The sequence below is a fragment of the Telopea speciosissima genome, chromosome 3 (assembly GCF_018873765.1).
Source record: "Telopea speciosissima isolate NSW1024214 ecotype Mountain lineage chromosome 3, Tspe_v1, whole genome shotgun sequence".
Lineage (NCBI taxonomy): Eukaryota > Viridiplantae > Streptophyta > Magnoliopsida > Proteales > Proteaceae > Telopea > Telopea speciosissima.
In genome coordinates, this window is record NC_057918.1 from 17,687,756 (window position 1) to 17,715,320 (window position 27,565).

General features: G+C 38.8%; 2 protein-coding genes across 6 annotated transcripts; one reads left to right on the forward strand and one right to left on the reverse strand.

Moving 5' to 3' along the window:
• The first annotated feature begins 200 nt into the window (after nt 1-200).
• On the forward strand, nt 201-23,178 carry LOC122655978. Of its 4 annotated transcripts, none has more exons than XM_043850386.1 (2): nt 201-1,465; nt 23,076-23,178. In XM_043850386.1, the coding sequence occupies exons 1-2, from the start codon at nt 290-292 to the stop codon at nt 23,160-23,162; spliced, it is 1,263 nt and encodes a 420-aa protein (XP_043706321.1). In that variant the 5' UTR covers nt 201-289; the 3' UTR covers nt 23,163-23,178. The 4 variants fall into 4 exon arrangements, with proteins under 4 accessions (XP_043706321.1, XP_043706322.1, XP_043706320.1 ...); XM_043850387.1 differs by lacking the exon at nt 23,076-23,178 and adding an exon at nt 16,179-16,425 and having other exon boundaries at nt 202-1,390; XM_043850385.1 differs by lacking the exon at nt 23,076-23,178 and adding an exon at nt 15,507-16,425 and having other exon boundaries at nt 209-733.
• LOC122655979 lies at nt 3,801-27,400 on the reverse strand. 2 transcript variants are annotated; one of them, XM_043850388.1, is made up of 2 exons: nt 26,008-27,400; nt 3,801-3,868 (listed from the first exon to the last, which is right to left on the reverse strand). In XM_043850388.1, exons 1-2 carry the CDS (start codon nt 27,267-27,269, stop codon nt 3,847-3,849), a joined length of 1,284 nt encoding a protein of 427 aa, XP_043706323.1. In that variant the 5' UTR covers nt 27,270-27,400; the 3' UTR covers nt 3,801-3,846. The 2 variants fall into 2 exon arrangements, with proteins under 2 accessions (XP_043706323.1, XP_043706324.1); XM_043850389.1 differs by having other exon boundaries at nt 3,801-4,430; nt 26,573-27,334.
• Between the last annotated feature and the right edge of the window lie 165 nt (nt 27,401-27,565).

Below are 27,565 nucleotides of genomic sequence, written 5' to 3' on the forward strand. Positions count from 1 at the left end.
TATCTTTCAAAACACGCCTGTGAAAAAGTCAGTTAACCTTGGTTGACCGTTATCTCTGGGTAGACAAGAAGGACATGGAAGTTTCTTAGCCACACAAACCTATAAGTCTCTGTCATTAGTTATTCACACAAGAAGAGGGAAGAACAAGGGGCCTTAACAATTAATACCTTACTCTGAGACTGGAGATGAAACTTTACTTGCCTGATTACCTGAGCACTAACATCAAAACTTGAGTCCCCCCCTCTCCCCCTCTCACTCTTCTCCTGCTTGCTTCATCAAAATTTTGGAGATGCATTCAAAAGATGAAGAGAAGCTTCTGAAACACAGATTTTCGAGTTGCTTTGATGATGATTTGCGGCGGGCTTATGCGGATTCGGAGTGGACTGGGACTATGGCTTATCGATCCTGGAAACATGTTCTAAGAAGCACCGGCGGCAACGAATCACACACCAGCCGATTGTACAAGGAAGCTGTGGGAAGAGTGGAGAAAAAAGCCAGAGCTGTCTATGTGGAAGAAGACACAACCAGTAAGGATGAATTCGTGCAAATAATGATAGAACAAGGTTGTTTCATACTACAAGTAGTCTTATGCTCCTTGGGTGGTCCAAAGCTATTGGGTTATCCTCCAAATGATCCATTTTTCGGTGAGAACAGATGGAACAAGGAACAGATCAGACGCTGGGTCACATCTATATTTTCTGTCAAGAAGCAAATCCCACTTGTAGTCCTCAAGGTGTTGATGAAACAGAGTTTCTTTCAAAATGTACTGAAACAGGGGAATTGGAAACGGCACAATGACTTGGCCAGAATGGCTTTGTATGATTTCCTAGTAGAACCAATGCTAGATAACCCAGTGAAGAACCAAGGAAACTCTAAGAGGAGATTTCTTGGCTTTTTCGACAAGAGGAGCCATTGGCATCAAGAACATCCCACTACTCCCCTCCATGCTCTTTGGTTGCTGCTGGCAGGACCAGGCTCTCGTGGTGCCAACCATGTTCAAGCAGATGATCAGGGTGACCCATATAAAAACTTCACCACGGTACGCAGTGCTATGGAGCTGCAAGCAGCAGGAATCACTTTCAGGAGTGAAGAGGGAATGGGCACTAGACAGATAAAGTTCGAAGAAAGGATGTTAGAGGCTCATCTTTACCTCCCCTGCATCTACATGGAACCTGACACTATGGCTTTGTTCCAAAGTTTGATCTTTTACGAAGCTGCAGTTGATTTGGAGAGAAACCGGTGTGAGGTTTCTGCATATATAAGCTTCATGAAAGACCTCATTCGCAGTCGTGATGATGTCAAAGTCCTTGTTACACAAGGTATCATCGATACTGATCCTGAATATGAAGAACTATTGCCGTATATATTATCGAAGTTGAACCCATTAGAGGTGGGAAACAGGCACAATCTTGGTGCCATTCGGCGTCAGATTCGTAGGTATGTGAAGCCAAGCATTCGGCCAAAGGTAATGTATCTTGCTGTTATAGGTGTTGTTCTTACCTTGGTGCAGACCATATACACTGTCCTTAACTATCATCACTCTCTCAACTGATCAAAACTGATAGAGAATGGTTCAGCAATGAAAAAGCAAAGGAATAATGGATGGAAATCCTATCTGCTATTTTTCATTGATTTTGTTTTATTGTTTGTTATTTCTTCTCTTGTTTGGTGCCATTTTTTGTATTTAAAATGGCTTATTTACATTGGATAGTATGCGACGAGAGTCATTGGTTTTCAGCAAATAGGGGGTGGTTTAACTAATACAACCCAAATTAGGATGGTTTATAATGGTTCAACCATATCGTCTGGTCTGGTTTTCAGAAAAAGCATCATGCTAGCAAGCATGCACCATGTACTGGTCAAGTGGTGAAAATTGGAGCTCCAATTCAATCTATAGCGCACCTTCTATTTTGTTGTTTGTCTTATATTTTAGGCTACCAACAGAATGCTAGAGATATCCAAGTTTGAAGCGTTATATTGAGATTCAGTCCAATGTTTCTCACTTTCTCCTAAGTTAGGGGTGTCAATTAGTCGGTTGGGCCCAGTTTCAGTTGGGTTGAACTGGTTTTGGGTTGGTACTGGGCCAACTGAAATCAAACCGCCAAGTAAGTTAGCCCAACCGAAACCGTCCAAACCAACTGATTGACATCCCTAGTAAGGATTCTTGGACATAATGAGAGAGTATGCCTAAAAATGCTCATATGGACATCAACACTGGGTTTGAAGAAACATTTTTAAACAGTTCATAATTATTCAAAAGTTTGTGTTTTTTCATATTTGAGTTTGCAATTATATTTTTATTTATATTGACACAGATTGAACTTCAAACTTTGCTGTACCTCCTAAACTAATAATTATAAATAGGATCAGCATATCGATGGTCAAAGCATACACACAGATTGAGTCAATTTATCTTTTGAATTTTGGTTTCATCCCAAACATTATCCTCTATAGATAGTTTTATTTCTTCTTCCTTGCTAAAAAGGATAAAGCATGGCCCTAAGAGCAGAGATTGTGGTATTCTCACTAGTGCAGGCCACGCTTGACAAATTGGCATTGCCTTTAACTGCAAGATTTTGGATCAGTATGGAATGTTAATAATGACCATTTGGGTGAGCTCTCTAGTACACACAGAGAATCAAAGCAATGCTTAGTTTCATCGAGGAGGCACAGATAATAAGTGTGCTTCTGAAGATCTGCCTCAGAGATCTTAGAAATGTTGTCTCTTCGTGTTGCTAATGTTGGATATGTATCGATCAAACCCGGTTTAATAATAAAATGTTTATTTCTTTTTACGTATGACATGCATTTTTATTAGGCTTGTAAGTTGTTCCATGGATTTTCACCCAAAACAGTTCTCGGCTAGGTACAGGACCGGACATAAAGTAGCTCCTTTGCATTTCCAACCAAGCCAAGCCACTAGACATCTTGCTCAACTACAACACACAAGGAATGTCATTTGTTTCTCCTTCGGCCTTTCTCCTGTTATGAGCAACTCCCCTTCAATAGCAACAAAGTTACATCTCTTCCATAAAATAAAATAAAAAGTTACCTCTAAAATTTGTTAGATATCCATGTTAGAAAACTCTGTTTGGAGAAAGAAACTTCAAACTGCTTTGAACGCGATCTCGCTATCTTAAAGGAGATATTTGCCCCACACGACAAATTCACCTTTAGGACTCAACAAAGCAATAAAAATAAAAAACACAGAACTCCGGAGCACCTCTTCTGAATAAACATATCTATTCATATTTATTCATTTTGTATTTAGACCATTAGATCGATTGCCATCCGATCTAACGGCTACAGCCCACGCCGCGCATGCGCGTGTGCGGACGGCTACACCGTCCTTGCATATACACCGTCGAATGTCTCCCTTTTCCGATTTAACTAAAGAGATAAAGAAGGTAACATAATAAATATCATTTATAACTCTTGTAGTTTTTCGATGAGGCACTAAAACACTTTACCCAAATAACAAAATATTTATTTAATCTCTCGTCTTATTACAATCTATCTAACAATCCATCCACCACAAATATTGCAGTTTGTTGTGTGCAAAAGTGTAATGTGTTGGCTCCTACTGAAGTGATTGAGAGTAACTGGATCGAACTTGAAATTAATTTCCCTTCTCACCACGGTTATTTGAAAAGATTAACATAAACCCTTTAGTTATGGTGAGTTCTGCGGACCCCAAGAAGAGATCCCCAAAAACCTGAATCTGGCTTCAGGGCCATGACCTCCGATATTTTTAGCTACATTTGATCAAATCATGACTATACACTCCCACATTACACTATGGAACATCAAATCACCCATTTTCTGAGAAAAAGTTTACAATTTCTTTCACTTTTTAGGATAATGGTAGCTAAGCATGGCGCAGAAGGTCTGTAGAAATGTGAGGATAACCGTAATGACGATGAGATTCATAACCTTACCCCAATTGCTTGGCTTCACATAGCTACGAATCTTACGCCGGACATCGACCATGTGCTGGTTGTCTCCCACCTCATCTGGCAGATTTAGACTCTGTAACATTCCCGGTAGATCTTCCTCTCCTTTAGGATCTGCATTCACAATCCCCTGCATCGCAAGCACTTTGGCATCATCAGGTGTACGGACGAGCTCACCCATCAGCTTCAAATAGGAACAAACCTCACGCTGGGTCTTCCCCAATTCAATCTCGACCTCGTAATCGATCAAGTGCTTGAACAATGTCTCTGTGTTGGGTTCAATTGTGATGGAAGGAAGAGATAGAACTGCATTGATCATTTTCTCTTTAAATTCTATTCCTCTGCTGCCCTTCCCCTTGTTATTCTTGAAGGTAATCTCCACCTTCTGCAATTCCGTCGCACTCCGAACCGTGTACCAGGAACTGTTACTGTCGTCATTTTCATCTCTGTCTTCGTCGACGTTGCCGATAATGGGGCCTGGACCGGTCTGATGAAGCCAGAGAGCATGGAGAAGGGTAGGTGGTTCATGGTCTGAAAAACCCATGCTTTTGTTGATAAGACCATGGAAGAGGTGTTTCATGGAATTCCTTTTGTGACCTGAGCCTTCAAGCATAGGTTCCACCAATTGATCATACAAAACCATCCTCGCCATGTCTTTGGGCCGAAACCACTTTTTTCTTGATTTCAATACCTCCTGGAAGAAGCTCTGTTTCATCAATACCTTGAGGACTACAAGGGGAAGCTGGCTTCTGATGCCAAACAGAGAGGGGACCCAAGCTTTAACCAGATCCGTGCTCCAATCCTTATTTAGCTTCTCTGGAGCACCACCTAAAGAGATCAAGGCAACTTGAAGTATGAAGCAGCCATGATCGACCATTCTGCGCACGAATTCGTCGCCACAGGGGACAGGATTGAAGCGGTCCTCTTTACATATTTTTCGAGCTTGTTCCTCTACTGCTTCCACCGCTTTTGTGATTCCGGCGATTTCATCAGTTCCGGTTCTTTCCCGGACAATCTCCCATGCTCTGCGAACATCGGGTTGGGAAAATGATCCGACAAAGAACATACCCAAACGTGGCTCTTGTTGTTGGCATGGCTGCAAATTCGATTTGCTAAGGTAGTAGGAGCATTTCTTCATCTTCACAGTGTGAGGTGGTAGTCCTTGGTTTGAGGAGGTGTTGTTGCTCAGCTTTCTTTGTATTTTGGGCTATTTAAAATTGAAGTAGAAGCCGTAGTTCAGTGAGGTAGGAGGAGCAATTTCTTCACATTCAGGAACTTCAAGGAGCTTTCGTCCATGACTACTGGGGAATTGATGCTGAATTTTCACTTCGTGGATTCTCTCTTTCCACGGTGGTTTCACAGAAGGTGAGTTCATAAGAAGAGGAAAAAAAAAATTAAAAAATAAAGGAAATTCAGAGCAATCAGAGAAGGTGTTGACCCAACCTTTTGGGTCTTCTAAAATATCTAGAATTTTGTTAGCCAAAGTGCATGACCCAGTGGAGGATGAAATTTGTATCCTTTTTTGTCTGAAGTAAAACAGTATAGCGTTACATGGGGTGGGGAATTAAGAGATGATCATACAAAAATTCCTCTAGTCAAGTGTGTGGAATGCAAATATGTTTTGGATAAATGTTTCCTGCAAAGGAGTGTAGCGCTTGGCTCGAGAGGCCCAGAGGGGGACAAAATGACCACTCCACCCCTATGAAATGTAAAATGAAGTCTCTATTGATGCCAATGTGCACTCTCCCATTGACACTCGCTAGTGCAAAAACCACACTCCTCCACAGAAAACACTTCCATGTATGTTTTTTATGGATTAATCGAAAGCGGAACAGCTAGCTATCGACTTGGTTTAAGGGTTGGGCCTTGAACTGATCGGTTCAACAATTGGGCATGAACATGGATTCCCTAGGGCCGGACTGCAATTCCATTAACAAGTTGAGGGGCTTCCTTGATGAAGTGATCTTTTTTGCATTCCTAATGCCAATAATGAAGGAGCTGCCATTTAAGCTATTTTGGAAGTCATGTAACTAATCATGTAACATTGAAAGAATTTTTATTGAACAATAAGCTTCTAATCTGAAATCATAGCAAATAACAGCTCCACCACTCAATACCAAAACTAGTATCAAACTCAATTGGGGATCATCTAGATTCTATCTGTTTCTTGCGGGGTGAGAGGTGAGACTCATTCTGACAAAAAAAAAACTAAACTCTCCCTCACATCCTGGTCAGTTATTTGCTATCCAAAAAATTTAGCTGATCCAGTCTAATCCACAATAGAATCTTTATAATTAGATTAGATTAGAGTTTATTATGAAACCCTAATCAATTATAGGAAGGGATTTTAAAGGCCAAATATTTCAATGCCAATATGCTTCTAGTCACAACATACAAAAAAGGTCACGGATATGGGGCTGCTATAAGGCATTGTGTGACTCAGGAGATCGAGTCAAACTTCAATCTCCTGGGACCATGCATTCAGTAAGCAGGGTACATATCCAACTGCACTAATTGTTGATCACAACTTTAGATCTGAACCCCATGAGAAATAGTTTTGGAAAAACCTTGTGGAAGCTCAACTTACCAATGAGAATCAAAATCATTTATGAAAGAATTTGTTGGGGACCATTGTGCAATCACGAGAAAGAAATCAAACAAACAATCACACACAACACGAAAAATTTAACATGATTTAACATCCACCTGAGAGAAGGGCCATTCTCTGGCCAAGAAAGAACATACCATCTCCTTCAGAGATTGTGCAATTGCTTGATTTTTATCTCAGAAGTCCTTTTATTATCCAAACCATGGGCTCCAATGGGCAGCCCATGGTGTATTTCATTTCACCTTGCAGAAGTCTCTTTGTGAATAAAAGTTGATATCATAGGTTTCGACCATATAATTTGAAAAGAAAATCATAATATTGTAAGTTTTGATCTGACATTGTGATCACCTCGTACAGGAATATGCTCATTCGCCAAAGGAAACTAGGTGGATTTCTATGGTTGTGCTACCTTCTTAAAATTATATGCACTCTTTGATTGCAAAGAAAATTAAAAGGACGGAAAGTGAATTTTTCTAATCTAAAATAGAAAATCTGTAATCATTATCACACGGTATTATACAATTAACACCAATTCATTCCATATTTGGTTATCAAATTTCACTATACTTGAAATTTAAGTAATTAATTTATATAATCAGCAGGGTAATGATTACAAAAGTCTCATTTATAAATTTGAAAAAATTCATTTTTCTTCCCTTCAATTTCTCTTGCAACCAAATTGACTCATTCAAACATTTTTGTTCACATCAACAAATTAAAAAGACTTATGGAATGTCAAGTTAAAGTATGAATATACTTGTCTGGGTGTGGGCAGCACCAAGGCCGCTACCTGCCCGGCCGTAGAGGATTAGAATCCGAATATGTAAGTTGGTTGCCTATTTATTTATTACCTCAGAGGCTGAGACCCAACATCAAAAGAACTCGAGTGAGTACCACCCTTTCTCTCTCTATGCTTGCTTCACCAAGAATGATGGAGATGAGGTGCTACCCTTAGAATAATTATCACCTCCAATTCGCGGGCACCTTCAATTCCTCGATCTAATAGGAGGAAGTGGACCCTACCTTGGGCAGTGTTTTTGGGCAGGGGGTAGGGTTTGTAAAGTTTGATATAAGCTTGAATTCCTCAGTACCTATTTGGTATGTGAGGCTTGCATTTATATTGTATTTGTACAAGAGGTTTACATTAAGAAGTAACTTGAGGATCACTCAAGATGAGATAAGGATAAGAGCTGTTACAGTTTAGAGTTTAATTAACGATGACTCTTGAGAGTTTGTATTGTGTAAGGACTCCTCTTGTGGCTTAGAGAGGTTATCGTGAAGAGTTACGCTTTCAGGGTTAACGTTTTTATGGTTAAAGAGGAGGATGAGAAATATTTGTCATTAAATTTGAAATTCTATGGTTGGCAAAGCTGCACCTCCGGAAGAGATGGCACCCATAATTAATGGAAATAAAGATTAGCTAGGTGAGATCTAAAACAAGCTGGAACACCACTTTTTAATGGGTTTCTTTCAAAGGAGGCATCAAGATCGATGAGTCTATTTCTTTTTTTTTTTTTTTGTTGCAACAAGTCGACAATTGGTAAGTTTTTGGATTTTAAGATGATTGGTGGTAAATTTGTGTTTCCTAGATGATTTCAAATTCACAGTTAAAGAAGTAGAAATCGTAGTCCCGTGAGGTAGAAAGAGCAATTTCTTCACATTCAGGAACTTCCAGGAGCTACTACTGAGGAATTAATGGTGAATTTTCACGCGTAGATTCTCTCTTTCCACGGTGGTTTCACTTCACAGAAGTTGAGTTCATAAGAAGAAAAAAATAAATAAATAAATAAACAAAAATCAGAGAAGGTGATGCCGTTGACCCAACATTTTGAATCATCTAAAATATCTATAATTTTGTAAGCGTATAAAGTGCATGACCCAGTGGAGGATGAAATTTTTATCCTTTTGTGTGTCTGAAGTAACATTATACTGTTGTTACATGGGGAATTAGGAGATGTTCATACAAAAATTCCTCTAGTCAAGTGTGTGGAATGCAAATATGTTTTGGATAAATGTTTCGGGCAGAGGAGATTAGCGCCCGCCCCCAGAGGCCCCAAACACATAGAGAGGGGTAAAATGACCGCTCCACTCCTATAAAGTGTAAAATGACATCTCTATTGATGCCATTGTGCACTCTCCCATTGGCCCTTGCAAACGCAAAAACCAATCCCCTACAAGAAACACTTCCCTGTATGTTTTTTATGGATTAGTCGAAACCGGAATAGCTATCGACTTGGTTTAAGGGTTTAGCCTTGAGCTGATCTGTTCAACGATTGGACATGAACATGTATTCCCTAGGGGCCGGACTGCAATTCCATTAACAGGTTGAGGGGCTTCCTTGATGAAGTGATCTTTTTTGCATTCCTAACGCAAATGAAGGAGCTGCCATTTAAGCTAATTTGGAAGTCATGTAACTAATCATGTAATATTGAAAGAAAATTTCCATTGAACAATAAGCAACTTCTAATCCGAAATCATAGAAAATAACAGCTCCACCCCTCAGATACCAAAATTAGTAACAAACTCAAGTGGTACTCATCTAGATTCTATCTGACCTAGTTTCAGGTAAGGTAAGAGTGTAAGACCCATCCTGAAAAGAAACTCTCACTTACATCCTGGTCAATCGTCTGTCAAAAAAAATTTAGGTGGTTTGGGTATTTGATCCAATCTAATCCACAATGAAGCCCATTTAATTTATTTTTTTTATGAAAGAAAATATATATTAAAATTAAGGAATAAATAAGAAATTTATAGCATCTCGATCATACAAAAAGTGCCGATGGTATAACACAGCTTTTCGAACAAAGTTGTTCAACCATCCTAGTACAGTGCTATCAGAGTTTTCCAGAAATACATGTTATCCACAAAAGCATTAAGATCAATCAACAAAGGCACCATATCCCACAACCAAGGGCTTACCGATGGTTGTGGAATATGCTGAAGGATCTCCTTTGTTGAAACCCAAACTTCCTTGACTTTAATTAATCAAATCAAGTTAGTGAGTTTTACCAAATCCTAATCATTTATGAACAAAGATTCTAAAGGCCAAATATTTCAATGTCAATGACCTCCTAATTACGACTCACGACACACACATATTTCATTGCAAGCAATTTGGTCATCTTATCGCTTTCAATCAATGTTAATTCTATATGGGCTGAGATATCTATAGAGATGCATCTTTCCTCTTATTTGCTTTTATGTTCCTTTCACAGAATTTCAATCAATGTTTAGTTAGGAAGGCTCTGTCAATGTAGTGTACCGAGAGTTTAATCAAAATCCACTGAATGACTGGTGAATTTTTGTACCCAATTAGTTTAGTGTCATAATGTCATATACTTGCTAATCAATAGATTATCAATTACCCAAAAAAAAAAAAACAATTGAACCCTAAAAATTCTAGTGTTTTCATGACATCTCTGATTTGACCAAGAAAGAACGAACCATCCATCCCTTCATAGATTGTGGAATCGTTAGGGATTAGGTTCCCTCATCTAAGTTCTTGTAAGTATCCCTTTAAAAATGTGACATCTGTCCATCTATAATTCAACGGTAAAAAAATAAAGACACTTTAAAATCCAACCCAACCCAACCCATGGTTGTCTTTTCTCTCTCTCTCTCTCTCTCTCTCTCTCTCTCTCTCATCACATGGTGGAGAGACCATGAGTTGGGTGGGTTTTAAAGATAACATGGTGGAGAGACCGGGTGGGTTTTAAAATATCTTTACTTGTGAAGATGGACAGATGTCACATTTTTAAGGAGTACTTACAAAAACTTACAGAGAGAACGTGAGACGAGAAAAACCAATGGCTAGCTTTTCTCCTCAGAATTAGGTCGTTTAATTGTCCAAATCAATGGGCCCCAACGACAACACATGGTGTGACTTTGCTTCTTGGACAGAACTCAGAAGTCTCTTTGTGAATCATTGAGTTTGCATACTAAACGCATTCTCTAAACGGGGAAAAGAGGGTGGGGGACCATATAATTTGATATGTCACGGTTCACCCCAGGATTGTGCTCGATGACAAATAGGAAAATTGGTGGATTTTCATGATTGTGTTACGGGTAGGCATGAGGTTGCCGTTACGTATGCATGAGGTGTTAGAATGCACATTCACGTAGAAGTTTTTGATGTTTTTTTGATAGAAATAAGGCTATTCATTCATGCACTAGTTAAGTTATATGAAACAATGGAAAAGGATAAATTATGGTAAATTACGTATGATGGCGGTGTAAGTAATTAGGGGAGTTATGCAACTAAGAAGGAATGCGGCTACAACGCCACAACGTCATCAAATTAAGAAGATTTAGGTTCGATGATTATGAATAAGTGAGACTGACAACTTTTTCTTTTTTTTTTGGTAAGAAGTAAGACCGACAACTTGAGTATGTGATTATACAAACATACCTTCACTTCTGACTTAGACTAGTATGGGTCACATCTTCATAGCAAAATGTTGAAGAGAACAAAATATGTAGAAAAAAATGACTAAGATAAGTACATGAACGGATAGTTGAAAATCTGAATTTGATTCATATTTGTATCTATTTAGAGGTATATGTATTTGAATACAAAATTACAAATATAAATATTATTGTTTTGAATTGAATATTATTTGATTCGTTTAAATATATGTATTTGATAAAAAGGAAAATCTTGTTGTAATTAAGATTAAAGAAAAAATCATAATTTTTTACTATTTTTCCCTTTGATACAATACATTTTTTTTTTTCCAATGATTGTAGATCCTGTTGTTTCAATTGTTTATTTAAAAAATGTGTATTTTTAATAATAACATGATTAGAAGTCACTTTAATATAATTTTGAGAACTCTTCTTTACCCTTATATTAATAATTTGTGGGGCATTTAATTAGAGAAAGTTTAATATTTTTTCATTTATCACTGTAGTGACAACAAGATGCATCTTTCATTGAAATATTGAAAACAAAACAACATTAGTGAGACAATAGACCCTAGTAAGGGTTTTAAATAGTGCGGTTTGGGTTAATGGTATGGTTGATGATGTAAGAGGTAGAAACCAAAATTGAACCGTCTATTAAATGGTTCCATGCAATAAAATTGAACCAATTATTAAACAATCATAAGGTTTCTAAATGATTTGATAGAAACTGTCACACCAAAAAACATACTTTCATAGAAAAGACAAACATGCTCTCATAGAAAAATGTAAAAGTAATTATTTAATATTGTTGCACAAAGCATGATGCGCGAGGAAAGGTCTTCAAACACTGCAACTTTCAAGTTAACCTGGGCAAGAAGAGATTATGGAGAACGAAGACTACTCTTTAGTGTTTCTTGATTTCTCTATTGATAAAAAAATGAGATTACAGGGGTGCATAGACCCTTATTTATATAAGTTTCTTCCTATCCCCCTTTTTCTAATCCTCCTTGGATTCGCCAGAGGGCTTTTGTTCCTGGTAAGGTGGTTCCCTTGTGCTCGGATTAGAAAACCCTACCAAGAAGAGGGATCTTCTCCTCAGATCTCGGGATCCTGAATCTTCTTGCACGTAAATTACGGTTATCAACCTTCATCCACTTGGAAGTTCTCAACTGATCTTGTTGATGTGTCTAGACCAGTATAACCGTTTCGATTATGGTCTTACCTTTTCTGGTTGTAGACCAAGTTACTTGTAATCCAAATCGTTCCACGTGTCCAGCACGAATTGGATAGATAAAATATGATGTATCAAATATAAATATAATCTATCTTTTTGAATTTTGAATGATTGCTTTACAATTTCGTCAATGTGGAAAAGTGACCATGGGATATCAAAGGTTTGGGAAAGTGTTATTTGTTTAATACATAAATAAAAATTTATCGATTTCATTTTTTAAATCAAAATCAAACCATTTACTTAAAAGTTTTGCGGTTCTGGTGTAAACGCCTAAATTCGATTTTAGAAAACGAATTTCGGATTGGTTTTGACACCCTCATGATTTGAGATATCTATATCAAACTATCAGTATCGCTAGCCACCTATTCCGATATTGTATATTATCAGTGAAACGATACGTAATAGAAGTAAAACAGACCAAAAAAATCCATTTTTCAAAAAAAAACAAAGGACAAAACACACATGACACACCCTGTATGCACACCTCTCTTGGATTCCATCTGTGCAGCTCTGGCCGTAAAAGAATGGTTCTCATAAGAGCCCGAGCTGCACTTGAAAAACAATGAAAGGCAAATAAATAAAGTTGTCAACGACTGACATCGTTTTGAACAGGGAGGTGAAAGTCAGAAAACAGAAGCTGTAAGCCATTCTTGTTTCATTGCATGCTCTTAATGGAAACCAGAAAAGACTTTCTCTTGGCAATAATATTCTTGTGATGAATTCAACTTGGCGTCCAACACCAATCACCCACCTCCTTATCCTTGTGACCAAAAGCTGAATTGCGACGCTTCTTGGTCTACTCATCACAAGAAATGAACCACAGTGGTCGTTCTATTATTGCTAAATTTGAGGTTAGGGAAGTTCCAGTCCATTATCCAAGGAGAAACCATTGCTATTCGTTTGGGCATTCTGGAGGCTCGCTTAGAGCGTGTGGACTCATGGTTTTAGTGCATGATATCCGAATGGGTATTGCCAACACGTAAAATCAATATGATATCGATACAATATCGTCTTAGATTGGCTGTATTGAACAAAACTATCCTGTAGTTTTTTTAAAAAATAATTTTTTTGATCATTTTACCTCTTATCCATATTATATATCGATATTATTGACTAATTAAATAGACGATACAATACTGATACTTAAAACCATATGTGGACTATAATATCATGATCGAGTCAGACTGCAAAGAGGTGGCATCTTATATTTAAGGATCTCACAAAACTGCTATCCTTACTGACCAATTGATCTTTTTTTGGATCAAAAGGATAAAACTTTCATTAAAAGAAGGCTCCCTGGAGAATCTCCTGGAAACAACAAAACTCTACCCCAATGCGAGGAATAAATACCTCTTTACCGAAAGAAAAAAAAAAAAAAACAAGAAAAATGTTAATTGGGCGTATACATGCTGTGTGATGCCCCGTGCCAGACATATGGATTTGTACATGAAATGACCGTCACACCACATGAAAAGGTAGAAAACTCCAAGGATCCGGCGGTCATTTTGCGTTTCCCTTGTGTACAAGCGCAGGGGCAGCGCCCCGTATGACTAAAGTTGTCTCAACTCTCAAGCAATCAACAGGATTTGCCTTTCAGGGTTTTCGAGAACAAAGAGGACTTTACCAAAAATAATAAAAAAAACAAAAGAGAATAAAGAGGAACAGAGAGTGAGTGAGACGAAGGGGGGAACCGACAACCGCTGGCCCGTCGTCAGTCAGTGGTGTCCGTAGAACGGAGGTGGAGATGGAGAGGAGAGACGATTACAGTTTTCCTTTGCTTGGGATTGCTTTGTTTCGGTACTTGTTTCATTATTTTGGATTTCAAAATCATTTCCTCACCAACCCTGCCACTGCAACCGAGATATGGCTGAGCGTAGGTAAGTTCTCTCTCTCTCTCTCTCTCGTTCTTTCTTTACACACGCCCTCTCAGATCTGTCACTCCCTCCCTATCTTGCCGTCTCTTCTCTTTCATTCTCCCTTGTTTGTCTTTGAGTAACCGAAGCACCACCATTTATGGAGATTAAAATCTCTGTTTCTGATCTTAGACACAGATTTCACCGGTATCTGCAAATAAAATAGAGGGAATCTACGGATCGAACCGGAAGAAGGTGATCCTCAGATCTCTGGTATCGCACCATAACAGTTAGTATAATTAACGCCAACAGTGGACATCCATTTGGTTATCAGATGAGCAGAATGTTTTCGATTTCGAATTGGATAATATTCGAATATTCGATTAAGTAATCCAATTAAATTCGAAAGTGCTCTCTTAACGGATAATCGAATCGAATTCGATTACCAGTTAGTATAAAAAGGACATGGATGTTTCTTATTATAATAGAAGTTATCCAGTAGCAACCGTTAAAAAACTGTGTTTCAATTAGTAACCTAGCCTAGTGATAATTCAATTTGCTGCGGTCAAGTGCCTAGAGCATTTAATAGCTAGTGGTGCGTAATGGCCCATTGCTATCATCAAGAGGGCTTGACTTCAAGCCTCCTGATACTGCATCCCTCTACCTATCAAAAAAAACAAAAAAAAAAACTGTGTTTCACAGCCGTGACCCAGCCTGTCCTAAAAGTTGATTTAACCGTGATTTAACCGTGATTGACGCATTTTACCTGTAGGTGGAGAAGAGAAAGAAGACAGATATTTTTTGCAGCCACACAAGGTATCTGTCTCTATCTTTATTTATCGATACAAGCAGAGAGAAGGAGCACCAACAACTAAATACCCCACTTTGTGAAAAGGATATGAAAGTTGCTTATTTCCTAAGTACCTGTGAGAGAACAAACACTAAAACTTGAGTACCCTCTCGATCGATCTGCTTGCTTCATCAAAATGTTGGGGTTATGCTGTCATCGTCACGCTTCATTTCAGCCAAAAGATGAATCAAAGCATCTTCCGAATTACAGTTTTTCTGGTTACTTTGATCATAGAAGGGAATTGGAAGATGTGACTGAGGATGTAGTAGATCGGTCCTGGAAATTTGTGCTAAAAGAAACTGGTGGTAACGAATCGAACACCAGCCAATTATACAAGGAAGCGGTAGCAAGAGTGGAGACACAAGCCAGAGCTGTGTATGTGGAAGGAGATTTACGCAGTAAGGATGAATTTGTGCGAGTGATGACAGAGCAAGGTTGTTTCATACTACAAGTAGCTTTATGTTCCTTGGGTGGTCCAAAGCCATTGGGTTATCCTCCAGATGATCCATTTTTCGGTGAGAAAAGATGGGACAAGGAAAAGATCAAATATTGGGTTACGTCTATCTTTTATATCAAGAGTCAAATCCCCCTTGTAGTCCTCAAGGTGTTGATGAAACAAAGCTTCTTCCAAAAGGTATTAAAATCTGGAAAATGGAAGAGGCCAAAGGACTTGGCCAGGATGGCTTTGTATGATTTTGTTGTAGAACCAATGCTAGATGAACCAGTGAACCACAGAAGCTCTATAAGGAGACTTCTGGGCTTTTTATTCAACAAGAGGAGGAGCCGTCGTTTCCATCAAGAACCCGTTACTCCACTCCATGCTCTTTGGTTGTTGCTGACTGGACCAGTGGGCTCCCGTCGTGGTGGTGGTGCAAACCATATTGAGGAAGATGAGGCTGATCACCTATATACCACCTTGTCCTCCGTACGAAGTATTATGGAACTACAATCATCGGGAATCGCTTTCAAGAGCGACGAAGGATTGGGCACGAGACAGATAACATTCACGAAAAGAATGTTAGATGCCCATCTTTACCTCCCCTGCATCTACATGGAACATGACACTATGGCTTTGTTCCAGAATCTGATTGATTATGAAGCTGCTGTTGGTATGGACATAAACGGGCGTGAGATTTCTGCATATATAAGCTTCATGAAAGAACTCATCCGTAGTCGTGACGATGTCAAAGTCCTTGTCCAACAGGGAATCATCGATACTAATCCTGACTTTGAAAATGAATTGCCTGGTAAATTATGGAGCTTGGACACATTGGAGGTGGGAAACAGCCACAATCTTGTTTCCATTCGGCGTCAGATTCGTAGATATGTGAGGCCAAGCATCCGAGCAAAGATGGTGAATCTCGTTGTCATAGGTGTTTTTCTTACCTTGGTGCAGACCATATACACTGCACTTAGCTATCATCACCCACACGTCTGATAGAGAATGGTTTAGCTAGCACTGACAAAGCAAAGGAACAATGGATGGAAATTCTATCTGGTATATATGTTTCATTCTTCTTTTTTTTTTTTCTTTCAGCAATGAATGCTTCTTTGCCTGTCTTTAAAATGGCTCATGTACATTGGATAGAATGTAACCAAGTCAATAGGTTATTGTAAACATATGGTAGGGGGGTTTAATTAACACCAATCCCTATTAAGACAGCTTGACCATTCCAATGGTACAAACATATGATCTGCTCTGGTTTTCAAAGAAAGCATAGGGCCATGAAGCATGCTACCAAGCAAGCTGCATCCTAATGCTGACCATGTGGCATAGCAATTGAACAAATCTGAAACATTTTATTGGAAGAGATACCCTGTTCTGGTTAAGTGTGAAATTTGGAGCCCTAATTCAATTTATAGCTCAATCTTCTATTTTATAATTTTTTTATATTTAAGTTACATACAGAATGCTTTAGATAGCATTGGTGGGATCAAGGTTTGAACTGTGACATTCAGATTCAAGTGTCTAAAGTAAAAAAGGGCCAGATATTTGGCTAATATGTCTTTGTTTGATAAAAAGGTAATCGTAAAAATGGGTTTCTGGTCTTGGAATAGTATATCCAGTATTTTACGTCATCTCAAAAAATTGGTTTGTATCAGTATTGGTAATGGTAGGAATACCTGCATTTGGACCGACCGCCGGACACCTTCTCCACCTCACTATTGTGTTCCTGAAGGACTAAATAGACATCCACTGATCTCTGAGGTTAGTGATTTAATGGTTGGTAGTAGTTGGAATATAAGATTGATCTCTAGTTGCTTACCTCACTCTATTGTCCCAACAATTCTGAAGATCCCAATACCCAGGTTACCCTCTGCAGACTGGTGGTTTTGCCCCATTTCTAAAACTGGTAGGCTGACACCAAGATAGCTGCCAAATTCATTTTTGGGTGTAGAGGAAGTATGCGATTTTATAATCCCTCAATCCCATTCTAGGAGGGTTTCTAGATGGTGGAAGTTTTTATGGAAGCTTAAGATCCATCCCAAATTTAATATGTTTCTATGGTGTTTTTTGCATAATAGTATTCCGGTTAAGGGTTGCCTAGCAAAATGGTTAACCATAGGGAATATTATGTGTTTGTTATTAACCATAACAAATCAGTTTGGTGTCTATTTTTTTCTTGTAACTTCTAAAAGAATATAGGCTGTAGAGCCCTTGGGATTAGAGAACTGAATCTTTGTTTAGTGCTTCTTTACTGAATCTGTTCCTTCCGTTTTTTTGAATCTGGATTTTTATCATAGTTGGATCTAAATTGTTTTTTTTGGTGTTATGGCTATATTCCTGTACTTTCTCTGAGCTCATAGAAATTAAATTATTTTTCGACAAACTAATCCTGATCGCTTTGTGATAATTCAGAATATTTTACATTGGATTTCTGACCTCAAATTATCTCCTATATTGAATTTGAATATGGTTTCACTTTCTACTTCTAATGAAGCCTTCAAGTAATAACTTTAACTTCCCAGTACTGCCCATTGTTAATCAGCCGGTCCTTATCTTCGCTGGTTGTTTTAATCCCCTTACTAATGAAAATGGATGGGCTTCTGGTACTCTATGTCAAGATAGGTTTATTTTTATGGGGATGGATTGTGGATTGACAAGGAGCAAAGCTGCAGCAGTGATGTTGGTTGACTTGATTCCTAAATCGAAGTTCAGTGCGTGGCCATGGGATTTTTTTTCCTATACAGCTTAATATTTTTCTTTTAGTTTCTAACAAAATTACAAGTTTGTATTTTTTTAAGTCTGAAGAATTGGTTGTAAGAATGTGTTACTGGTTGGCTGGTAGAGCCAGGATGGAGAAGCTGCTTAGGGTAGCTACTAAGGATGTGATGAACAATGTCTTTAATTTATTTTCTTGTTTAATTTTATTTTCTTTTCTCATCAATAAATTTGTCTAAAGTAACATTATAGTGTTACATGGGTATTAGCAGATGATCATACAAAAATTCCTATAATCTGGGATGCAAAGATGTGTTTTAAGGACTAATCAAAACTGGTACTGCCATTGACCTGGTTTAAGAGCTGGGCTTCGAACTGACCGGTTCAACAATTGGGCATGAACATAGATTCCTTGGGGTCGGACTGCAATTTCATCAACAGGTTGAGGGGCTTCCTTGATCAAGTACTCTTTATCTTTTGCATTCCTAAAGCCATTGAAGAAGCTTGTTTATTCAGCTAATTAATCATGTAACATGAAAGATAATTTTCATAATCATAAGCTTATAAATTGAAATTATAGCAAATAACAATTCCAACACTTGATACCAAAAACTAGAATCAAACTCAATTGGGACCTGAAAATTCCTGTATCATAATGACCAAGAAGCAGCATATGCCATATTTCCATACCCTTCAAAGAGTTTACAATGAAAAGTCCAGAACATGGGCCCCAACAGATCACTTATTATAGTCTGAACTTATAGTCTGAAAGAAAATCATAAATTCTGTATACGACACAAATAAGTCGCAGTGGAGGAAGCAAATTTCATAATTCTGTTACGACACTCATCTCACTGGAGAACGAAAATCATAATTCTGTATACGATAAAGGACATGGGTGTTTCTTACTGTAAAGGTGTCAACCGTTAAAAAACTGTTTTCACACCCGTGACCCGCCTGTCAAAAAGTTAATTAACCGTGCTTGATGTATTATCTGTATGTGGAGAAAGAGGGAGGACATGGATTTTTTTGAGCCACACAACCTTATCTGTGTCTACCATTATTTATCTGTTTATCAAGAAAAGTCTTTATCATTATTTATCTATACAAGCAGAGAGAAGGATCGAGCTTCAACAATTAAGTACATGAGGGAGAACAAACATCAAAATTTGAATATCCTCTCGATCGATCTGTGCTTGTTTCACCCAAATGTTGGGGATATGCTGTCCTCGTGACGATTCATTGCAGCCAAAAGTTGAATCAAAGCACCTGCCGAATTACAGTTTTTCTGGTTACTTTGATCATGGGAGGATTTTTCCTGATTTGGAAGATAAAACTGAGGATGTGGTAGATCGGGCCTGGAAATATGTGTTAAAAGAAACCGGCGGTAAGGAATCGAACACCAGAAGATTATATGAGGATGCGGTGGCAAGAGTGGAGACACAAGCCCGAGCTGTGTATGTGGAAGGAGACTCACGCAGTAAGGATGAATTCTTGCGAATAATGACACAGCAAGGTTGTTTCATACTACAAGTAGCCTTATGCTCCTTGGGTGGTCCAAAACCTTTGGGTTATCCTCCAGATGATCCATGTTTTGGCGAGAGAGGATGGGACAAGGAACAGATCAAATACTGGGTCACGTCTATCTTTTATATCAAGAGTCAAATCCCCCTTGTAATCCTCAAGGAGTTGATGAAAGAGAGCTTCTTCCAAAAGGTACTGAAATCTGGAAAATGGAAGCGGCCCAAGGACTTGGCCAGGATGGCTTTGTATGACTTCGTGGTAGAACCAATGCTAGATGAACCAGTGAACCAAAGAAGCTCTATAAGGAGACTTCTGGGTTTTTTCTTCAACAGGAGGAGCCGTCGTTTCCATCAAGAACCCATTACTCCACTCCATGCTCTTTGGTTGCTGTTGACTGGACCAGTGGGTTCTCGAGGTAAAGCCAACCATATCGAGGAAGATGAGGATGATCACCTATATACCACTTTGTCCTCAGTACGAAGTATTATGGAGTTGCAAGCAGCGGGAATCGCTTTCAAGAGCGCCGAAGGATTGGGCACGAGACAGATAAAGTTCAAGAAAAGAATGTTAGATGCCCATCTTTACCTCCCCTGCATCTACATAGAACATGACACTATGGCTTTGTTCCAGAATCTGATAGATTATGAAACTGCTGTTGATTTGGACACAAACGGGCGTGAGATTTCTGCATATATAAGCTTCATGAAAGAGCTCATCCGTAGTCGTGACGATGTCAAAGTCCTTGTCACACAGGGAATCATCGATACTAATCCTGACTTTGAAAATGAATTGCCTGGTAAATTATGGAGCTTGGACACATTTGAGGTGGGAAACAGCCACAATCTTGTTGCCATTCGACGTCAGATTCGTAGGTATGTGAGACCAAGCATCCGAGCAAAGATGGTGAATCTCGTTGTCATAGGTGTTTTTCTTACCATGGTGCAAACCATATACACTGTCCTTAGTTATCATCACTCTCTCCACTAATTGATATTAGTTTAGCTAGCAATGACAAAGCAAAGGAACAATGGATGGAATCCTATATATTTGTTATATATGTTCCACTCTTCTTCTCTGTTTATTCCTCCCTGCACTGAATGTTTCTTTGCTTGTTTTTAAAATGGCTTATGTACATTGGATAGAATGTGACCAAGTCAATTGGTTATAGTAAACATTTGGTAGGGGGTTTAATTAATACAACCCCAATTAATACAGCTTAACCATCTTAATTGGAAAGACATCTTGAAGCTATGTCACCCTTCCCATAGTGTGCTCAATCAAACATCCTGTCTGAGGCCAAATGGGTTGAGAGAAAGTGTACACTTGCCTTCTGCTCCACCATTTCCTAGATTTAGCTAGAGAAACCTCTGAATCTTCTGTAACAAAATGAGACCTTGCCCCCACATTGTGATGGATGTCTAATCTGATACCATGAAATTTGGAGTCCTAATTCAACCTGTAGCCTAATCTTTTATTTTATAAATTTTCTTATATTTTAAGCTACCGACAATGCTTTACATAGCATTGGTAGTATCAAGGTTTGAACTGTTACATTTGAGATACAAGTGTGTCTAAAGTAAAATAAAAAACAAAAAAAGGGCCTCATATACCTCACTATTGTGTTCCTGAAGGACTAAATAGACATCCACTGATCTCGAAGTTTAGTGATTTAATGGTTGGTGGTAGTTGAAATATAAGTTTGATCTCTAGTTGCTTACCTCAGTCTGTTTTCCCAACAATTCTGAAGATCCCAATACCCAGGTTACCCTCTGCAGACCGGTGGTTTTGCCCCATTTCTAAAACTGGGAGGCTGACCACCAAGATAACTGCTAAATTCATTTTTTGGGTGCAGAGGAAGCATGCGACTTTATAATTTTGTTCATCAATCCCATTCCAGGAGGCTTTCTAGATGGTGGAAGTTTTTATGGATAATTTAAAATGTTTCTGTGGAGTTTTTTTGCATAATGGTAATCCGGTTAAGGATTGCCAGGCAAAATGGTTAGCCGCAGAGAATGTTTGTATTTATTCATAACAAATCAGTTTGGCATATGGTTTTCTCTTGTGACTGCTCTAAAAGAATATGGGATGCAGGGTCCTTAGGATTGAGAAATGAATTTTTGCCGAGTGCTTCCTTACTAAATCCGTTCCTTTTGTTCTTTGAATCTGAATCTTTATCTCAGTTGGATCTAATTTTTTTCCTTTTTGGTGTTATGGCTATATCCCTCTACTTTCTCTGGACTCATAGAAATCAAATTATTTTTCAACCAACTAAATTTGATTCCTTTTGTGATTCTTCACAATATTTTGCATTGGATTTCTGATCTCAAATTATCTCCTATGTTGAATTTGAATATGGTTTCACTTTCTATTGCTAATGAATCCTTCTGTAATAACTTTGATTTCCCATACTGCCCACTGTTAATCATCCGGTCCTTATCTTCGCTGGTTGTTTTAATCCCCTTACTAATGAAGCTGGATAGGCTTCTAGTATTTTATGTCAAGCTCGGTTTATTTTTATGGGGATGGATTATGGAATGACAAGGAGCAAAGCTGAAGCAGAGGCCAAGGCGCTTTTACAGGGACTCAAAGCAGCACACCGAGTAGGATGCCAAATAGAAGAAGCTTGAACAGATTATCAGTTGTTAGATGATCATACAAAAATTCCTATAATCAAGTGTGAAATGTAAAGATTGTTTTTTTGAAGACTAATCGAAACCGCAACAGCCATCGACCCGGTTTAAGAGTGGGGCTTCGAGCTGACTGGTTCAACAATTGGGCATGAACATGGATTCTTTGGGGTTGGACTGCAATTTCATCAATAGGTTTGAGGGGTTTCCTTGATCAAGTGCTCTCTCTTTTGCATTCTTAAAGCCAATGAAGGAACTTGTTTAGTCAGCTAATTAGGAAGTCATGTAACAGAATATATATATACCATAGTACCATTCCCTTGATAAATTCTACAATGATAAACTTTACTCCTAAAAAGCTCTTCTATGGTCCAAAACATGAGCTCCAATAGATTCACTTATGGTGTCATTTTGTTATGAGATCTTTCGTTTCACCTACCGAAGTACTTTGTTTGAAAACAGGGGTTGGGACCATATATATAATCTGGAACAAAATAAAAATTCTATATACGACACTCACTTCGTCTCAGTGGAGGAACTTGGGTTTGGGTGACTCATGCATGCTGTTGTTGCTTTCTGATTCATTGTTGTCGCTGCTATCAGCTCTATTTGTCTTTATGCCATTGGCTTTGCTTTCTTTATCTTCACAGTTCTGATGACATTGTTTATCTTCCATATGATTCCATTTTCAGTGAGAACAGATGACACAAGGAATTGACCAGACACTAGCAAATCCCCCTTTTAGTCCTCAAGGTGTTGATGAAACAGAGCTTCTTCCAAAATATTCTGAAACTCAGGAAACAGCCACAATCTTATTGCCATTTGGTGTCAGATTGTGAAGCCAAGCAACCGGACAAAGATAGTGAATCTTGTTGCCATAGGTGTTTTTCTTACCTTGGTGCAGACCATATACACTGCCCTTAGCTATCATCACCCTCTCCACTGAGAGACCGGTTTAGCTAGCAATGACAAAAGCGTAGGAGCAATGGATGGAAATCCTATCTAATATATATATATATATATATATATTGTTTTCTGCAATGAATGCTTTCTTTGTTTGTTTTTAAAACGGTTTTATGTTCATTAGATAGATTGTGATGACCCAAGTCAATGGGTTTTGTTAAGATGTCTTAGGAGTTGAATCACGATGGGGAAGTGTCCCTGTCGATGACTAAGTAAATGTATGTTAAAAAAAAAAAAAAGTGAGAGAAAAAGACCTTTTTGGGATCCAAAATGGGTTTGTTGTGCGATTTCCGACCTTTCAAGTCAGAACTTCAGAATTCTGATATACATTATTGTGATCTGTGCGAAATTCCAGTTTCAATGGTGTCTTGAAGATTTTTCAGTTTTTTGGACTCTCGACCCTAGTTGGATTTTTTTTTTGCAGGATTCCATTGCATTTGGGGCCTTCTCTAGGGTTTTCCAATTTTTCAAGGGACTATCGAGGGACTAAGCCAAAGAGAACACATAGCTCATAACTTGAAAATCGAAAGGAAATTTGTCATTTTGAACCTGGGCTAAGGCCCTATTTATTGTAAATTTCATTGGAGGCTCTAAAGCCTATGGCCAATGTCGGGCGGTGCTGCCCAACCTTGATGGAGGGGCTGCCACATGGCAAGCCCTTTACGGGCTTAAAATGGCCCCCCATGGGCCTGTGTTTGATCACATTTTCACGATGTTTGGGGATTGATTCCGAGAGATCCAACCGTGAGATTTTGGCGTTCCATATATTCGAAAAGAATTCTGAGTCTAATTTATAATGATGTAAAGATCCACCACATATTTTGGCAGGAATATATTCAGATCTTTGCCCGAGGCAAGAGGCCCTGCAGTGCGATAGCCTTTCTAGTAGACTTCCGAGAGTGATTCTGGGAGATCTGACAATCAGATTTCGAGGATCCACATATCAATTGAAAGAATTTTAAAATTTTATAATCAATGATGAAATATCCAACATATATTTTGCTACAGACACAGTCAGATCTGTATTCCAAAGTAGGCGAGACCTATAAAATTAGGGTTTAATGAAAGGGTGGCTAAACATTGTCAGATTTGCACCAAATTTTAGGACATGCTTAAATATCATGAAGATATACTATCCATATATTTTTCAGTCCATTCCGATAGTGTTTGAGCATTAAAGTAGATTAGAGGCAAAATGGTCACTTTCTAAAAAAAATCTATGAGAGCTATTTTGGGTGCAAGTCACAAGCATCAAGTGAGGGGATATATTGAAGTGACAAAATTCAGTATCTACACGCCCCGATATTGCTTTTAATAAAGCGAAGTAGTGGGACATCTTTGGTTTCACATTAGTTACAGAAGAGAATAGAGTAGAATGGGAACTACAAGGATAGGGTTCCATGAAAGAAAATCTCACTATGCTCTCTTGCCTTCTGGGGAGGGGGGTTTGGCGTTTATTTTCACATACATACGTTGAGCTGGGCTGGGCCGGGTGGGGTCATGGTGTGGTGTCACATGGCGTGGTGAACGAGGCTATGCCTTGATGCGTGTAGTCCCTTTTTTGCAAGCGGCCGGACTTGTATCCATATTTCCTTTATTGATGTCAATAAGGTTTTTTCAACATCGGATGTTTTTTTTTTTTTTTTTCTTTCTTTCTTCCGATGTTGGTTATTGTGATCAAATATTGGACAAAGCATGTTCTACATTGGTGTTTATTAGGGACATTCCGACATACTTGAAACTCTGTCTGATGTGTAATGAAGTTCCACTGATGTTAGATGAACATTGTCCGATGCGTTGTTAACACCGGAGAATTTTTGTTGTACGTCAAGAAAAACTAGTTTCTTGTGTCTTCTCTCTCCAAGAACACATCTTTTGGACCCTTTATTTCACTCATGTACTCTATTTGTTTGCCTTTTTCTTTATTGCTTTGAAAGTTTTTTTGAGTTCCATTCCTTTTGTTAATTGAGAACAGCTGTATTCTGATGTAGCCCAGTAAGTGAGCGCAACAAGTGTAATGCCTAAGGGGTTGTTTGATATTGTAGAATGATTTACAAGAACCCGTGCTGCATCATAGGGGGCCGACTACGATTTTAAGAAGAGTGACATGTGGCACTCCTCAACCCCACTAGTGTTTGTGATTTTCATTCATGAATAAATTTTTCGAATTCGACTCTTCTCCAGCCATGGCGGGATCCGAAGGATCCAGCCCAGCAAAAACAAGGGTGTTTGAGTCATTTTCAGGTAGGCCCCACCCTGTTTTGGCTGGGCTGGATCCTCCAGCTCCCGCCATGGCTTGGCTGGAGAAGAGTCGAATTCGAAAATTTTATTCATGGATTCCTTTGGAAGGAGCCATCAATAATTGAATTGAAAATTACAAAACTTTCCAAAGGAAGAATGATGATGAGTCTGTTCCATCTTTTGGTTGCATCAAGAAGTCCAAAATTGTTTAGTTGTTGGATTTGGAGATGATTGATGGTAAATCTGTTTCCATCAAGTAGATGAGTTCATGTTTAATTGTAAAGTAGAGGGAATGGTTTTAACTGATCTACTGTCGCGGGTGAACTTATTGAGAATTCGCTGAGGACTTGGAGGACTACAAGGCAAAACTAAAACAAAAGGGCACTCTTGAGAAGTTTAGTGATCAGAATAAGAATGAAGAGATTTCGTTAAGAGATCCAGAAATGGAACAGAAGAAGAAATTCATTCCCAAAAAGCTAAGCAATTGGTGAAATAATGAGACTGATACCATAACACTATGGAATATCAAATCAACTAATGTCTAAGAATAAAAGTTTCACTTTTTAGGATAATGGTAGCTAAGCTGCCTAAGCATGGCGTAGAAGGTCTGCAGAAATGTGAGGAAAACCGTTATGACGATAAGATTCATAACCTTCCCCCAATTGCTTGGCTTCACATAGCTACGAATCTTACCCCGGACATCGATCATGTGCTGGTTGTCTCCCACCTCATCTGGCAGTCTCGAGATCAGACTCTGTAACATTACAGGTACACCTTCTTCTCCCTCAGGATCTGCATTCACAATCCCTTGCATTGCAAGCACTTTGGCATCATTAGGTGTACGGACGAGCTCACCCATCAGCTTCAAATAGGAACAAACCTCACGCTGGGTCTTCCCCAATTCAATATCCACCTCATAATCGATCAAGTAATCGAACAAGGTCTTTGTGTTGGAGTCAATTGTGATGGGAGGAAAACAGATAACTGCATCGATCATTTTCTCTTTAAATTTTATTCCTCTGCTAAATTTCCCCTGGTTACTCTTGAAGGTAATCCCCACCATCTGCAACTCTGTCGCACTACGCACCGTGTTCCACGAATTGCTACTCTCATCTTCATCTTCATCTCCTACGTTGCAGCCGATGATGGCGCCTGGCCCAGTCTGATGAAGCCAAAGAGCATGGAGAAGGGTAGGCGGTTCTTGATCTGAAAAACCCATGCTTTTGTTGATAAGGCCATTGACGAATTGGTTCATGAAATCCACTTTCTGACCTGAGCCTTCAAGCATAGGTTCCACCAATTGCTCATACAAAATCATCCTCGCCATGTCTTTGGGCCGATTCCACTGCTTTCTTGATTTCAATACCTCTTGGAAGAAACTCTGTTTCATCAACTTCTTGAGGATTACAAGGGGAAGCTGGCTTGAGATTCTAAATAGAGAGGGGACCCAACCTTCAACCAAAGCCTTGTTCCAATTCTGATTCAACTTCTCTGAAGCACCACCTAATGATAACAAGGCCACTTGAAGTACGAAGCAGCCTTGATCGATCATTTTTGCCACGAAATCGTCGCCACTAGGGACTGGAGCGCGGGTGTCGTCTCTATAGATTTTTCGAGCTTGTTCCTCTACTTTTTTCACTGCTTCTATGTATTTGTTGCGGGTTGCCATTGCATCAGCTCCGGTAGTTCTTGTCTGGACAAGATCCCATGCTTTTCTTACTTCAAATGAATCAAATGAAGAGAAATTGAACATGCCCAAACGTGGCTCTTCTTCTTGTTGGCATGGCTGCAACTGCGAGTTGGTAAGTGAGGAGAAGCATTTCTTCATCTTCAAATTGAGAGATTCCATGGTTTGAGGTGTTTGTTGATCAGGTCTCTTTCTATTCTGGGTATTTAAATTGCAATAGAAAGAGTAGTTGATTGAAGTAGGAGGAGACGCTTCTCTTCAGCTTCGAGGGTGCTTTCTTCCATGACTACTGAGGAATTGATTGATTAGTCTTCAATCTTTCTTGGTGGTTTCACAGAAGGTGTGTTGACGCGGTTGACCCAATAACTTTTTGGGGTCTTCCTGGGTTTTGGGCTTCATTAATGTACATTAATTATTGGATCCATAATAATAAAAGATATCCACTTTAGGTTTTAAGT

Coding starts and splice junctions, on each gene's coding strand:
- LOC122655979 (XM_043850388.1), bottom strand. CDS start 27,269: ATGGAATCTCTCAATTTGAAGATGAAGAAATGCTTCTCCTCACTTACC. Junction 3,869..26,007: donor ACCTTCTACGCCATGCTTAG/GCAGCTTAGCTA, acceptor CGCCATGCTTAG/CTACCATTATCCTAAAAAGT.
- LOC122655978 (XM_043850383.1), top strand. CDS start 19,275: ATGTTGGGGATATGCTGTCCTCGTGACGATTCATTGCAGCCAAAAGTT. Junction 20,512..23,097: donor GGTGAATCTCGTTGTCATAG/GTGTTTTTCTTA, acceptor TTGTTGCCATAG/GTGTTTTTCTTACCTTGGTG.